This window comes from Silene latifolia, chromosome X, assembly GCF_048544455.1.
Source record: "Silene latifolia isolate original U9 population chromosome X, ASM4854445v1, whole genome shotgun sequence".
Taxonomy (NCBI): domain Eukaryota; kingdom Viridiplantae; phylum Streptophyta; class Magnoliopsida; order Caryophyllales; family Caryophyllaceae; genus Silene; species Silene latifolia.
This window is the reverse complement of record NC_133537.1, coordinates 288,510,056-288,526,668: the sequence shown is the minus strand read 5'-3', so window position 1 is coordinate 288,526,668 and position 16,613 is coordinate 288,510,056. Positions and strand designations below refer to the sequence as shown.

Genomic DNA, 16,613 nt, shown 5'->3' with positions numbered 1-16,613 from the left:
TAACAAGGATATATTGACCCTAGTGGCCCTAAGCCCTCTTGGGCTCAACCACAGCATTTGTTCCCTAATCAAGGGGACCAAGCTTGGAATCTTGGTGGCCAAGGTGGAGGTTACTCGGGTCAAGAAGAAGGTTATGATCAAGGAGGGTATGATCAAGGAGGGAGTTCTCACCGGTATGGCTACCCCCAAGATGAGGATGATGACGAGTGAAAGAGGCCTACCTCATCACCTCCATTTGTATGATACTTTTCTCTCCCTCTCTCTTTTGTATATACATTGTCTTTAGTGTAGCTTTCACTTGCATTTGTATTATATTTCATATTGCATTTACATTAGTTAGTTCATATAGTATAGTTGCATTGTAATATATCTCACACGATTCATGTAGTTAGTTCCATATAGACTAGAATTCATGCATAGTCACTAATGACCAATCCTATTTTTTTCTACACTAGAAATAGTGTTTAAATCGGTTTGGGGAGGTTTGATCATAGGTGGCCATAGCTTACTAGAAATCATGCATCAAATAGTATAGTTTAGATTGCATTCATTTATTATATATGTCATATAGAATTGCATTTAGCTAGAGCATGCATTCATTCATATCATATCATTGCATTTGTACTTCAATTTCCATAAAATCAAAAATCCACAAACACGTTTTTCTATTTATTCCTACTCCTACATGTACATTGAGGACAATGTCCAAAATAAAGTGGGGGATGGGAATTTATATTCCAAAAATGCATAAAAATTGAAAAATTTCGAAAAATCACAAAAATATGTCTTTTAATTTCATAAAAACAAAATCCATAAAAATTTGAAAATTTCAAAAACCAAAAACATGTTCTTTAAATTAGTAGTGTAGAATTGTATATACTTGCGTTTTTGTTCTCTTCTCACATAGATACAACGCTACATTTGAGGCATTAGCAAGGGAAAATGAAGACCGCTTGGTATGATCGTTCTAATCTCTATTTCCCTTCCCTTTCTTTTTCATTATATGAGGAGGATGGGCTTACATGTCAAGGAGGATGTGGTGTATTTTGTTGTTGCGGTTTGTGTATCTATGTGTTGTTAGGAGTTGCATTTAGTTTATATGACATACTAGTTGGTAGAATCATATGCATTAGGTTGTATATATGTTAGTTGCATCATGGCATGTAGTCTGCATGTTAGAAAAATTTTGTGAAACCGTCTACTTGGGAAGCTTGACAAGTGTATATAGGCCCTAGTAGATGCTTTTTCTTCTTGAGACTTTGCTTGTTAGAATACTTGTAAAACACCCTAGGATGTGTCATGCTAGTATCCTTTGATCCATGGATTAAGGCCTAGTCAAGAGTACTTTGTGGTGTGATAACTCCTTGGCTACCGTTTATTCCAAGGTGACCCTTGAAACCATGCATCCATCATCCATGTTCTACCACATTTTTACCATCAAAGGGAATGGGCACAAAAAGAAATTGATTTGAGTTCAATGAAATGAAAAGTGAAAGAAAGTTTGCAAAATGCATCAAATGAAAAGAGGAGCAAAAATAGAACTCCTATGCTTCAAATATAAGGCACCCTCACTACATATGGGGTGACTTTGAAAATGTTCAAAAAGAAATGCAAAAAGTTGAAAGTTGTCAAGTGTTGAAAAGCCAAAAATCAAAAGAAATGGCAAAAGAAAGTGTTCTCAAATGTTATATGCCACAAGAAATTGGGGGGAAAACAAAAACAAAAGCAAACTCCCAAAATGAAACTCAAATATCTATTGATCCCTTTATCCATCGTATCCATTTTTGTGCATGGTAGAGAGGGGATGACCCTTCTTCTTGTCTAGGCAAGAGGGGGAATTCCGTGATCCTCCAGTGTTTCTAACACCATAGGGAGTCTATTCTTGACAAAAGCATTTAACGATTGAGGACAAAGGTACCCTAGCTTGACACAACTTGGAGGTGATTTATTGGTATCCTTCTAGGCTTAGTAGTTTGAAGAAATTGCATCTATGAAGGAGTGTGTACCCTTGAATTGCTTCCCTTGTAGATAATTTCCGCCACTTAGATGAGGAAAGTGGCTATTCTTTTGTAGATGCATCTATTACTTGATTTTGTGTGCTTTAATGATTGGATGTGTCGCCATTTTGGCAAGACCCACCTTGCCTTGCAAAAGGGCATCCTACCTCATGGTTGTCTTGTTGTGAGTTGAAGGGGCGGAGTGAGACCCGCTAATTGTCTCATATCGGTTATATTATTAGGATAGTATAAATAAAGGTCTAGTTTTTGTCACCTCTTTACTCGGGACGAGTAAAGGTTCGGTTTGGGGATATTTGATGTGAACATTATTTGCGCACATTTAGTCCCCTAATTTAGCCTATTTTGCATACTATTATAACATTCCATAGCCATTCTATCCGTCAAATGCTTTCTATTTTGCTTTCCTAGTGCATTTCATATGTTTTGTAGGAAAGAAGATAATAAGGCGAAATTTCCCGTCTTTCGTGCATATTTGGAAGCTTATTGACGATATTTGATGGACTAGTATGAAGAGGAGGCGAGAACTAAAGACTAATCCTACAAGAATAAGAAGAAAGTAAAGAAAAGGATTCTGACGCAGAATCCGAGCGTCCAAAGGAACAAGACGGCCGTCCAAGATGACAATCCGAGCGTCCAAGCCCCGAAGCCGCTCGGATTCCTCTGCTACAATCCGAGCAGATTTGTAGAAAGACGCCCGTGCACCCCTGCAAGAATCCGAGCGTCTTCCCCTCCTGGACGGACGGATTGTGGCGACTTCAGCCGAGATGCTCATCTCTCCAAAAAGACTAGCATTTCCCTGCCTAAAACTCAAAAATATAATTACTAATTTAGCCTTAGTTAACCTAATGAAGCTCTACTATATATACCCTACTTGTAAATAATCAAAGGAGGAAGTTTTTAGAGTAGAGAGCCTCCACATTAGAAATTCCTCTTAGATTAGATTAGGAATAGATTAGAATAGATTACTCTTTAATCTTTCCACAAAATTCACATTAATCTCTCCTTAATTATTGTTCAAGTTTGTTACTTTTGGGTAATTGGAGATTATTGGGTTATTATTGGAGGATTGACAACCCTTCATCAATCAATCAATTCTCCAATAATAACCCAATAATCTTCAATTAACAATACTTGAACAATGATTAAGGAAAGATTAAAGTGGAATGGTTGAGATTAAACTATCATAATCTACTCCTAGTCTAATGGTTGTCCAATTGGCCTCTTTTTCTTGATTATTACAAATGGGGTATATATAGAAGTACATCATTAGGTTAAGTAAGGATAGATTAGTAAATAACAATGCTAGGTTTTAAAATAGGGAAATGCAAGTCTTGCGAGGAGATGAGCATATCACGCTAGTGCTGCCACGAGACGCTCGGACCAGGAGGGGAGACGCTCGGATTGTAAGGGAAGGATCCGAGCGTCTTCAGCACGGGACGGTCAGATTCTGAGGGAAGGATCCTCTCGTTTTGTGCCTAAGCCGCTCGGATTGTTGCACGGTGTGATCCTTGCTTCACGGCCTTTAGTCTTGCATACTCCTTATTCTTGCTTTGTCGGTCGTCGTTCTTGCCTCTTCTTCATACTAGTCCATCTAAGGTCGTCATCAACCTTCCAATTATGCATGGGAGACGGGAATTCTGCCTCATTATCTTCTTTCCTACAAGTCATAAAAAATGTACTAGGAAAGCAAAGTAGAAAGGAATTGACGGAAAAATGGCCATGAAATGTTATAAAAGTATGCAAAATAGGTTCTATTAGGGGACTAGATGTATGCAAATAAGAGTCACATCAGCTGCCAACAAAACAGTTACGGCCATTTTAAGGAAGATGTCCGACAACTATAAAGAATGGCCAGAAAAGATACCCTTTTGCATTATGGGGGTATAAAACTTCAATTAGAACAGCCATGGCAGCAACCCCGTATTACTTGGTATACGGAATGGAAGCGGTTCAACCAGTTGAGGTGGAAGTATCGTCCCTAAGGATCCTCCTAGAATGTCTGGTTCTTGAAGCAGATTGGGTGCAAGCAAGACATGATTCACTAGTCATGATCGATGAGCGACGTTTGAACGCATTGTACCATGTCCAACTCTACCAGAAAAGGATAGAGAGAGCTTTTAACAAAAAAGGTAAAACCAAGGGGAATCAGTGAGGGAGAACTAGTTCTCTAATCAGTTAGAGCTTTGTTACCAATCGACCCGACGGGTAAGTTCAAACCAAATTGGGCAGGCCCTTATTTGGTAAAGAAGATTTTGTCGGGAGGCGTTGCTCGATTAACAGATTTAGATGGGAATGACTTCACAAATCCTACGAATTTGGACGAGCTGAAGAAATACTATCCTTGACGACCTCATTCTCAAGTGTTATGAAATAATTTTTGAATTGCAAATGTTTCTAGAATAAGTTGTGAGTTCTTTACACTGTATGAAATATTTTACGTGAGAACTACGGACTCGGTTTGATTCTGTTGCAAAGCATATACGTAGGCAACTCTTAGTTAAGAGTACAGCCGAAACATGTAAAGCAAAAATGAAATTTTTGATGCAGAAACTGGGGATTTCTAATAAATAATAAGTTTTTATTTATTCTAAATTTCGGGCGAAGCCCGTTACAATATTTTATTCCGGGCGAAGCTCATCACACACAACTAAAAAGGAAAGCACACAAACAATAATAGTAATAATAGATAGTAATGTCAAAGACTACTCTTTGCTACCCTCAGTCGGGCCGCACGCCCCATCACGACGAGACAAAGTCTCACCCATCATCACTCGAGCTCTTTTCTTCGAAGGAACCATTAATTCTTCCCGAGGGCCCAGTCTGTCTTTCACACTAGGTCGAGGACCGAGTCTTTCTGCAAGTGTCAACCCACTTTCACTTCTCGGACCTAACCTCTTCCATACATCTGAAACCAAAGAGTCAGTCCTAGGAGTCGAGTCAGTCTCTGTTTCGGGCCTAGATGAAATCGGGGTCGTCCCAGTACAGAATTCTCGGTTCTTCTCCCCTTTCTTGTGGTATTTGTAATCAACAACTTCATCCTCGTAAAGTTTTCTCCAGGCCTTGAAAGAAGGTTCAATAGACCACTGCAAATAAGAGGGTGACACCCAAGTAAAAGCAAATGGCTCAAAAATATGCCATATAGTCCTCCGAGTCAAGGGCTCTAACCATGCATTACACCTCGCGAGAGTCACTCCTTGAACTTGGCCACGAACAGGCTCAACAGCGGGAGTCCGTTGTCAATGACCGACCTGTCAAAAAACACGGTCCGGATAGATATGAGTGGACCACTCCAAGCCCAAAAGAGTGAGATGTCTGGTTCTATCAGTTTCGGACAAACCAGTAACTGCAGTAAGGCGAAGCCAGGGTAAAGGCCATCTAACATGTAACTTAGCATTGGCAGAAACCCACTGTCGCCAGAAAGGCTCTCTCTTTCCAGTAAGAAATTGGCGATAACGAGAAGTGAAGCTTCTCACTTCATATCCACCCGGAACCTTTGGTGGATCAACCAACTTGAGTCTCTCACACAGCCAGATCTATGAAAAGGACCGAAAGCGAATCAAACTACAGGAAATGATGTCAAAACCCACTGAAAAGAAACGAGGTGGGCAAAAAGAAAGATAACAAAAAAAAAGAAAAATGAAGGGAAAAAAAAAGAAGAAGAAAAAAACGAAAAAAAGCAAAAGACATACCTGTAGTAGACGGGTCGGTCCAGTATAAGCAAGGTTTGGGTTGGCCTTTCGAGCATCTAACCTAGCAATGATTTCAGCAAGAATGAGCCAAGCCGGGCTCCTACGTTGCTCTATTTGTTCAACAATCCGAATGAACTTCGCTTTACCGTAACAGGTTGGTACCTCAATATGTCCTTCAAAAGCATAAAAATGAAGCAGAATCAATCCAAAAGCCTTACGACGGAACGCCGCGGGAATCAATGGGTCGTCAGCATGACCAAACTTCTGAGCAATAGCGAATAAGTTTACTCGTTCCCCATCAACAAAGGCATGGGCCTCATCCCGTGACAAACCAAGGAAATCACAGTACTTGTTAGCCATCCCCTCTAAAACTCGGGAATAACGGGAGTTAGCTCGATCTTCCAACCTCCTAGAATGGCAATTTCTTCTGGAAAAGGACAAATCTCTCCTTCTGGAAAAGCAAAAACATGATGGGTAGGGTCCCGGAATTTTAAGCATTCATCAAGAAATACAATTTCAGGCAAGACCCTGCCTTAACGGGACTAGTTGTTTCAATCCCGTATCAACAAGTATTTGGGAATCCAATCCTTTGAAATCGGAAGCCCAAGATGACATGGTTTTTCGAAGAGAATCCATGCTTAGCAAAAGTTTTGTGAAGAAAAGAAGAGAAGTTATGATTTACCTCCTATCATGATCTCCTTATTTAGGAAAAAACAAGGAGAGAGATCTAAGGGTTTTAGAAAAGCCCTTGCTTGCCACCCAAGCTATCCGACCGAGGCCTTGGGGCACGGGTCTCCAGGTTTCCTTACATCCATTTATCGCTTGTTGCACCAAAGTTCCTTGTCACGGGCTTTACTTATGTTTCGCGGGCCAGAATGGCCAATCTACATTTTTTTATCCCCAGCAAATCCATACTCAAATTAAAAAAAAAAAAAATAAGAAAAAAAAAACATGTATACTTACAGTTTTTTATGTTTTACGGGTCGACCCCCCGAGTCAGAAATTCGAAACATATTTGCTCATCGTCTTCCTATGAAATTTCAAAATGAAATGATCCCGGACGAAGCCCGTCTTCAAAATGAAACTCCAGCTCCGGGTGAAGCCCATTTTCAAATGTATGTTCTTGGCAAAGCCCATTCTCAAAGCAAAATGATTCTGGGTGAAGCCCATTTTCAAATGTATGTTCCGGGTGAAGCCCATTTTCAAATGTATGTTCCGGGTGAAGCCCATTTTCAAAATGAAGTAAGGATTCTGGGCGACGTCCCTTTCCACGAGCAAACCGGGTCAAAAACCCAATGTTTTAGGTCGGGCCTTGAGCCCCTCCATGTTTGAGCTATGATTTCCGAAAGTTCGGGATAACATTATGTGCTTTATGTTATGATCTATGTCTAAGTTTAAGCAGGTACGCTTCAGTTAAGCACCCTAAAGTCAAAAACTTTAGACCCAATGCAACTGGGGGCCATGTTCGCTCTCCGAGCTCCAGAGACCACCACAATGATATACGGAGAAGTCTCCACCAAGTAAAAGTGATCCGTGTCAAGTTACTAAGACGACAATATTCCCCAGCGGAATGCAACTAGCGATATTACAACAATGCTGCTCAAAGTTGGGCACCAGGAATTGCAGTTCAAGTGAGCTATGATAATGAAAATTGTTAACTCTAGTGGGTGACAGTGTGGGAGAAGTATCTCCAAAGTATGACAGCAACCTCCTTTCGGAAAGCTCCGTTTTGGGTATAGTTAGCAGATTGCATACCAGCAGCATTTGGGTATAGTTAGCGGACCGCATACCAGCAGCATTTGGGTATAGTTAGCGGAACGCATACCAGCAGCATTTAGGTGTAGTTAGGGGAACGTATACCAGCAACATTTGGTATAGTTAGCAAAATGCATACCAGTAGTATTTGGACACAGACAGCAGAATGCCAAAACCAATATTTGCCGAACTACGATGCGGATTTGATTCTGTCACAATGGATACGTAGGCGCCTAAGGATAAGGCTCAATCTGCAATATATGCAAGTTTATGGGTCGATGACCAACGATGATGATTCAATGCAACAGAAGCAAAAAGCAATCTCCAGCAAAGTTTTAAGTATGATCTCTTCTTATGGCTGGCGAGCTTACATACGTAAGTCTAATGGACTCTAAACGACCCGCGGAATCCTCAGATCGAGAGGAACCTGGGGTATACTTTGACTTTCGTCTTGTCCAAGCCTCAGTCAAAGTGGAGGCTCTGTAGATACCCGTATCCGTCGATATAGGAATTTACAGAAATCCTGACAAAACACCCAATGATGATATGACACATGTTTACTTACACCGCTCGTTAGCGGATTTCGTTTAAGTGATGCGGGACAAGCGTTGTTTGACGGTATTATAATTTAAATGAAATAAATTGTTTCGAAATAAATGAAATTTATTTCGTCGGTTTTCATATTTTTCAAGTTGATTTAAAATTTAAGCTTTTATAATTTGTTTCAAAATTAAATTATTTTTCAAAGTTTTTATTTAAATTTATTTGAAATGAGATTGTGATGGTTTTTCGTGTTTTTATAGCTTTATTTAAATTGAAAATTTAGTTTTTTCAAGCGGTTTTTAACTCGATTTTTAAGACAGTTTTTAGCACATTTTTGGACGGACTTTAGCACGAGTTTCGAGGCTTGCTTTAACCCATCCCCCATCTCCACACGTCCCGGGTTCGAACCCCACTACCACCTCTTTTCCCATCCCTTTCTCCACCCCAAAACCACTACAACCCCCCCCCCCCCCCCCCCTTCCTTCCCATGTTTTGCCCGAGCCTAAACACCAACCCAAAACACGACCCAAACCATCACCCAACCCGTCCAACACCCCACTCTCACCTGACCCATTAGCCCAACACTCAACCCAACATATGTCCACATCCAAACCCAGCTAAACCCGCACCCACAAACCCAAACTCGTACCTTGTTTTGCCGCGCAAAACAGACGCCTTTCTCGAGCCCTTTTTTCGAGCCCTGGCCAAACCCTACTCCTTCCTTATCTTTCCCTACTTGTTCACCAAGCAAAGGAAGATATTTACCACCCATAATCAGCTACATAATCTGCAGTGTAATACCCTAGGACAGTTACTATTCCAAGGTAGAACAGACTGAATGGAAAGACTCTTTGGATTTTTGGACTGGTGACTGGATATAATTATGACCTCAAGCTCCACAACAAGGCACGGGATACTTAAGATAGTAATTTAACAAATTTAAGACTCAAATCCACAGCAAGGCACAGGATTAAGACTCAAACTTGGAAATAACGCAACTGAATAAATCCACAGCAGTGCACATGATTGAGTCAATTATGCCAACAGACTTTGTTCAACTAACTACAGCAAGGCACAAGTTAGTTAACAGGCATGGACTCAAACTATAGCAATGCACAAGTTTGAAAGTTGAGAGAATTTCTCAAGGTTTAATTTTTTCATTCATCAAAAGTCTGCTAAATTCAGTAGAAGCCTGGTCCTTATATAGGCCAGCTTTAGGTTACAGTTCTGAGTACGATTGATCCAAGGGCTACAAATCCATCTAGGAAATATACAATATAAAATAAATATATTACAAAGGGAGTCAACTTAAAAGCAAGGTGAAATCAGAGGTGAAACAGGTGAATGTCAGTCCCCTTTGTCTTGTTCTGGTGTAGGCTTCTTGTTCTGATGCAGGTCTGTGGTGGTCCTCTTTTTAGAGTTTCAGAAACTCTATTTGTCTTTGTTGTTTTGCAAAAAGGTGTTGGGCAAACCTGCATTCTTCCAATTACCTCGAGCTTTTCACTTTAGCCTTTGTCTGAACAGTTAAGGAAATGTGATAGTGACATTCCTCCTACTTCTCATCTGCCTTCTACTTGTTATTTGGCTGCTAGTACTGAACTAACTAGGCTAGATTAACCCTGGATTTCAGTCTCTTAGAGCTTAGTTGAGGGTTCTATCAGCTGGCCAGGTAGGCAGCTGATAGCTGGACCTTGTCATCCTCATGAAAGCCTGAGCAATGCCTGAACTGGAACTTGGTTGGCCTTGGTCTGAGCTTGGATTAGAATCAGCTGAGCCATGTATGCTAGCTCCTGCTGCATCTTTCCCTAGTTGAAAGGACCTTGACCTTAAGCCTGGTTCATCTTCATCCTGTGACTCTCCATAGTATGGGCTTAGATCCTCAATATTGAACGTTTCATGCACTCCATAGTCACCAAGAAGGTCAATCTTGTAAGCATTTGGACCAACCTTCTCAATGACCTCAAATGGACCATCAGTTCTTAGCATTAGCTTGCTCTTCCTCTTGGCTGGGAACCTTTTTTTCTGAGGTGGATCCATAGTAAGTCCCCTAGCACAAATTCCTTCTTCTTCCTTGTGACCCTGACTTGTTTCTGATATCACTCATTAGCCTTCTCAATCTGCCTCCTGACTGTATCAACATCTATTCTACTTGCTTCTTTGCATCATAGCCCATTTCTTCCTTGATAGATCTAAGGGCATTAAAGGGTTGACCCCATAGACCACCTCAAATGGACTGTGACCACTTGCAGATGTTGACGCCATGTTGAAGGCAAATTCAACCTGAGGTAGCTTCAAATCCCAATCTTTCAGGGTCTTGTTAACAATGTATCTCAGGATCTTTCCCAATGTTTTGTTTGTGACCTCAGTCTGGCCATCTGTTTGAGGGTGGTGAGATGTACTGAACAGCAGCCTGGTGCTTAGTAGTCTCCATAAGGTTTTCCAGAAGTAGCTCATAAACTTCACATCCCTGTCAGATACAATGGTTTTAGGAACACCATATAGCTTGACTATCTTCTTCAGGTAGATTTCAGCAATACTTGCCGCATCCTCAGTCTTCTTGCAAGCTATGAAATGAGCCATCTTACTGAACCTGTCAACAACCACCATTATAGAGTCATTGCCTCTCTTGGTCCTAGGAAATGCCACCATGAAATACATACTAACATCCTCCCAAGGCCTCTTAGGCACTAGCAATAGAGTGTAAGGACCAGCCTGGAAAGAACTTTAGGCTTGTTGACACATAGAACACCTTCTCAGGGCAATCTGAACACCCCCATCATTTTGGGCCTATAAAACTGGTTCTGCAATATTTCCAATGTCTTATGGACCCCAAAGTGTCCTCCTAGTCCACTAGAGTAGACTTCCTTGATCAGCAGGTCCCTATAGGAGCCTCTTGGAATACACAGCTTATTCCCATGGAACAAGAACCCTTTCTGCAGCAAAAACTTAGTTCCCTGAACCCTGGTCCCCTCAAGTTGAATTTGTCAGTCTTCATTGACGTCAGGATAATCTTTGTGAAGTTCCTTCGTGAATTCAAAACCAAGCACTCTTTGTTTCATGACTGTCAGCAAGGAATGCCTCCTTGACAGGGCATCAGCAACAATGTTTTGCTTGCCTTCCTTATACTTGCTTGAAAAGGTGAAGGACTGCAGAAATTCAACCCATTTAGCATGACTGTGGTTCAATTTGTGTTGTCCACTGATATACTTCAAGGCTTCATGATCTGAGTGCAGCACAAATGGTTTAGGTTTGAGATAGTGACTCCAATGCATAAGAGCCCTGACAAGAGCATAGAACTCCTTGTCATAAGTGGAGTAACTCAGCTTAGCCCCACTCCGCTTCTCACTGAAATATGCCACATATTTCTTCTCCTGAATAAGAACAGCTCCTATACCCACACCACTGACATCACATTCAACTTCGAGTAGACAGTTGAAATTAGGTAACCTGAGGACATGTGCTTCACATAGCAGCTTCTTGATGTTTCTGAAGGCATGTTGGGCACTCTCAGTCCACTTAAACTCTCCTTTCTTCTTGCATTCAGTGATGGGAGCAGTAATGGCACTGAAATTCTTGATGAATCTCATATAAAAAGAAGCAAGGCCATGGAAACCCCTTGCTTCAGTAATGTTTTGAGGAACTGGCCAAGATTTAACTGCCTCAATCTTGTCTTGGTCCACAAAGATCCCTCTCCCAGAGATTATATATCCCAAGAATTTCAACTCAGTTGTCAGGAATGTGCACTTCTCTAATTTACCAAACAGCTTGTTGTTCCTTAGAATCTTAAACACAGAGTCAAGGTGACTCAGATGTTCATCTTCATTCTTGCTGTAGATCAGGATATCATCAAATTACACCACAGCAAACCTGCCCAAGCATGGCCTCAGCACTTCAGTCATCAGCCTCATAAATGTGCTAGGTGCATTGGACAGTCCAAATGGCATTACAAGCCACTCATATAACCCTTGTTTTGTTTTGAATGCAGTTTTCCATTCATCTCCCTCCCTGATCCTTACTTGATGATAACCTTGCCTGAGATCAATCTTGGAAAAGACCCTGGCACCACTCAATTCATCAAGCATGTCATCTAGCCTGGGAATTGGAAATCTGTATTTAATAGTTATATTGTTGATAGCTCTGCTGTTTATGCACATCCTCCACGTGCCATCTTTCTTGGGTACCAACAAGGCTGGCACAGCACAAGGGCTTAATGATTCCCTCACAAATCCCTTAGCCATCAACTCATCAATCTGTCTTTGCAATTCTCCAGTAGCATCAGGATCACACCTGTATGCAGGTCTGTTAGGGAGTACAGATCGTGGCACAAGGTTAATCTGGTGCTCAATGCCTCTCAAGGGCGGCAATCCACTTGGTAGCTTAGTAGAAAACACATCTTTTTACTGTTCAATCAATGGCTTAACCCCATCAGGAACCCGAGGTTCCTCCTTGTCTGCAATCTCCTTTGACAGCAGGATAAGAACAGGTTGCTCTTGCTATATTTCCTTAACCATCTCTGCTTCAGACATGAATAAGACCCCATTGAGCCCATCAGTCATACTGGGACTTCCATAACTCTTTTGGTTAGGGGGTAGAGGAGTTAGGGTTATCTTCCTGCTACCCTGCTTGAAGGAATAGGTGTTGCTCCTTTCTTGATGAACTGAGTTCTTATCAAATTCCCATGGCCTTCCTAGGAGTAGGTGACAGGCATCCATAGGAACCACATCACACAGAATCTCATCCTTGTAAACATTCCCAATTGAAAATGGGACCAAGCATTACTTGTCAACCCTGACCTCAGCTCCCTTGCTCAACCACCTGAGCTTGTAAGGGTGTGGGTGCTCCTGAGTGCTCAGATTCAGTTTCTCAACCAAGGTGACAGACGCCACATTAGTACAACTTCCTCCATCAATGATTAGGTTACACACTCTACCCTGAATGGTGCACCTGCTTCTGAAAATCAGGGACCTTTGGTCCTCTTCCAATGGCGCCTGCTGAGAGTGCATCACTCTCCAAAGGACAAGACTGTGGCCTATATCAGGGTAAGCCAAGATCACATCCTGACTAGGTCCTTCCTCAACAACCATCTCTCCACCACTAAGATCCTCCTGTTCACTCTCAAATATCCCATCTCTTTCCCATTCTTCTACTTCCATGGCTGTCATAGTCCTCTTAGAAGGACAATCCTTCCTGAAATGACCAAAACACTGACAATGGAAACACTTAATGTTGTTCTCAGTTGGGGTTGGGTTAGGCTTTAGGTTCAGGACTCTTTTTCCTTTATCAGGTGTGGGTTGGGTTGCAGGCTTAGGTGTCTCACTAATCCTGACACCAGTGTAAGGCCTGAACATAGGTCTGGTAGCAGGTTTAGGTACTATGGTTTTAGTCTTTCCCATCTTTTCAACTCTCAATGACAAGTTGGCAACATCATCATAAGACCACAGAGGTTTCATCCTAACCTTGGTAGCAATACTCTTATCTAAGCCTTTCAAGAACCTAACAATACTTTGTTCAGGTTTCTCATTAATCTCACACTGCAAGGTCAATTGCTCAAATTCCCTCAGGTAGACCTCAATGGGTCTCTCATCTTGCCTAAGTTTGGACAGTTTAATAAAGAGATCATGAGTGTAATCCTTGGTGACAAATTTACCTAGCATCTTTTTCTTAAGCTTAAATCAAGACCTAAGTGGTTTCTTCCCTTCCCTAATCCTTTGGTGTTTCAAGTTATCATACCATAGAGAAGCATAGCTTTTTAATTTCAAGACAACAACTTTAAAGGCTTTGACATCAGTGTAACCTTTATACTCAAAGATTTTCTCAATATCCCTAATCCATTCTAATAAATCATCAGGATTTAGGCTACCAGAAAATTCAGGGATTTCTACCTTTAGATGCTTGTTTGTGTGCTTAGGAACCTCCTCCTGAGTCATGTTTCTCTCTTCAGAATCTGACTCATACTCATGTAGTGGTTGTCCTCTCCCTGCTCCCACAAAGAAACCTCTACCTCCTCTTCCTCTTCCTATGGCAGGTGGTTGTCTTCTTGGATCATGGTTTGGAAACCTCTCCATTACTGTGTGGACAGCATTGAGTAGTGTATCCACATTTCCTGCAAGAGTTTCTATCCTAGTTTCAATACCAGTAAGTCTCTCTTCACTCATGGTTGTTTTTGTGTTTTTGTTGTAGGTAGGGATAATGAACTCACACTTTCTCTCAACCCAAGACTAACACAAAGGTGGAATTGTGTTAAAACCTTGCTCTGATAACCAATTTGCAGTGTAATACCCTAGGGTAGTTACTATTCCAAGGTAGAACAGACTGAATGGAAAGACTCTTTTGATTTTTGGACTGGTGACTGGATATAATTATGACCTCAAGCTCCACAGCAAGGCACAGGATATTTAAGATAATAATTTAACAAATTTAAAACTCATCAAATCCACGGCAAGGCACGGGATGAAGACTCGAACTTGGAAACAACACAACTGAATAAATCCATAGCAGTGCACAGGATTGACTCAATTATGTCAACAGACTTTGTTCAACTAACTACAGCAAGGCACAAGTTAGTTAACAGGCCTGGACTCAAACTACAGCAATGCACAAGTTTGAAAGTTGAGAGAATTTCTCAAGGTTTAATTTTTTTCATTCATCAAAAGTCTGCTGATTTCAGTAGAAGCCTGATCCTTATATAGGCCAGCTTTAGGTTACAGTTGTGAGTACGATTGATCCAAGGGCTATAAATCCATCTAGGAAACATATAATATAAAATAAATATATTACAAAGGGAGTATACTTAAAAGCAAGGTAAAATCAGAGGTGAAACAGGTGAATGTCAGTCCCCTTTATCTTGTTCTAGTGTATGCTTCTTGTTCTGATGCAGGTCTGTGGTGGTTCTCTTTTTAGAGTTTTAAAAACTCTAATTGTCTTTGTTGTTTTGCAAAAAGGTGTTGGGCAAACCTGCATTCTTCTAATTACCTTGAGCTTTTCACTTTAGCCTTTGTCTGAACAGTTAAGGAAATGTGATAATGACATTGATAGTGACATTCCTCCTACTTCTCATTTGCCTTCTGCTTGTTATTTGGCTATTAGTACTGAACTAACTAGGCTGGATTAACCCTGGATTTTAGTCTCCTAGAGCTTAGTTGAGGGTTCTATCAGCTGGTCAGGTAGGCAGCTGATAGCTGGACCTTGTCATCCTCGTGAAAGCCTGAGCATTGCCTGAACTAGAACTTGGTTGGCCCTGGCCTGAGCTTGGACTAGAATCAGCTGAGCCCTGTATGCCAGCTCTTGCTGCACAATCCCTCCCATAACCGAAATAATCTTCCCAAAACTCTATCATTTCCATAAACCACATTATCTCTTCCAAACTCCATATCTCTTCAAATTCCTGAATCCTTCCAAAAACCAAATCTCTACCAGCTAAAATAGCAAACCCTAACACCCATACCCCTTTGATACATAAGAAAAACCTCATAGACAAAAAAAAAAAAAAGAGGACGAAAAAGAAAGAGCCATAGACATGGTTTTGAGAGTTCGAAACCCTGGCAAATCACCATCAAACTCACGTTCAAAAGCAACCATAAAATCCTCTCATACACAGAAACAAAGCATAAGGTTCATATAAAGGATTAGATAAGCATTAGAGCATCGATTTGCTCTCTTGTTTGTGTTCTCCCGCGTTTTGGACAGCTACTGTTCTCGTCTATTTCTCTTTATTTTAAAACCATTTTCACTTCTGTTTCTTGCTAAAGTTTGAATCTTTGTCATTCAAGGATTTCAGAACATCTTTCGGATTTAGATTTGAGCAAGAAACGAAGTCACAATCTTCGTTTGAAAGTCGTTGTACGAAGTACAACATAAATCGTGTTTTTTTAACTCGTTTGGATAACACCTGTTTTTGTTCATTTTTAATCATTTCAAAGTGCTTTTTACTTCTATTTTTGTTAAATTTCGAATCTTTGGAGTCTAAGGATTCCAGAACATCTTTTGGATTCAGATTTGAGTAAGAAACGAAGTCATAATCTTCGTTTGAAAATCGTTGCACGAAGTGCCTTTTTACGCGAGAAAGTTAGTTTATTTTTCGAAACTTTTTTCGTTAAATTGTTTCAAAGTTTGTTTTACAATCGTCTAAGACGCGCCTTCTAAGCAAAGCTTGCATACGAGATCCCGAGTGATGTCCAAGTCTACATGTAAGTTGAGGTTGCACAAAATCTCGTCTCTCTCCCTTCCTTTTGCTCGTATGGTACACGGCATAAGGGCCTTTTTTATCGCTTTTATTTCGTCATTTAATTATCATCTCATGTTTGTTAATATGTTACATAATTATGATGTTAATGTTGGGTTAATTGTTTAGAATAGATAGTATATTAATTGCATGCTTCTTTTCAATTTATGATGATAATATGTTAATTAGAATAATTGCATGTTTAGTTTATAAAATTAAATAATTTGTTAATTGTATGACGATAACATGTTTTAAATCAATTAAAATGAAATTTTAAATAGTTTAATTCGATCTCACATGTTTAGTATGTTTTAATTACGAAGTAATTAGTTCGTTTCACATGTCTAATGTTTTGGTTTATTTTAATTATGAAATAATTAGTTTAAA

At 40.5% G+C, this 16,613-nt stretch overlaps 1 protein-coding gene across 1 annotated transcript; it reads right to left on the bottom strand.

Annotated features, from left to right (window-relative positions):
- Window positions 1-10,989: 10,989 nt before the first annotated feature.
- LOC141620267 (uncharacterized) lies at window positions 10,990-14,160 on the bottom strand. The gene is made up of 6 exons (XM_074437184.1): window positions 13,736-14,160; window positions 12,799-13,594; window positions 12,514-12,744; window positions 12,407-12,465; window positions 11,873-12,292; window positions 10,990-11,833 (listed from the first exon to the last, which is right to left on the bottom strand). Exons 1-6 carry the CDS (start codon window positions 14,158-14,160, stop codon window positions 10,990-10,992), a joined length of 2,775 nt encoding a protein of 924 aa, XP_074293285.1.
- Between the last annotated feature and the right edge of the window lie 2,453 nt (window positions 14,161-16,613).

Excerpts from the sequence above, each read along its gene's own strand:
- LOC141620267 (XM_074437184.1), bottom strand. The coding sequence starts at position 14,160 with ATGAGTGAAGAGAGACTTACTGGTATTGAAACTAGGATAGAAACTCTT. Across the intron at positions 13,595-13,735 it reads AAAAGCTATGCTTCTCTATG|GCAAGATGAGAGACCCATTG; the intron begins GTATGATAACTT and ends GTCCAAACTTAG. Across the intron at positions 11,834-11,872 it reads CTGAGGCCATGCTTGGGCAG|CAAGAATGAAGATGAACATC; the intron begins GTTTGCTGTGGT and ends CCTGATCTACAG.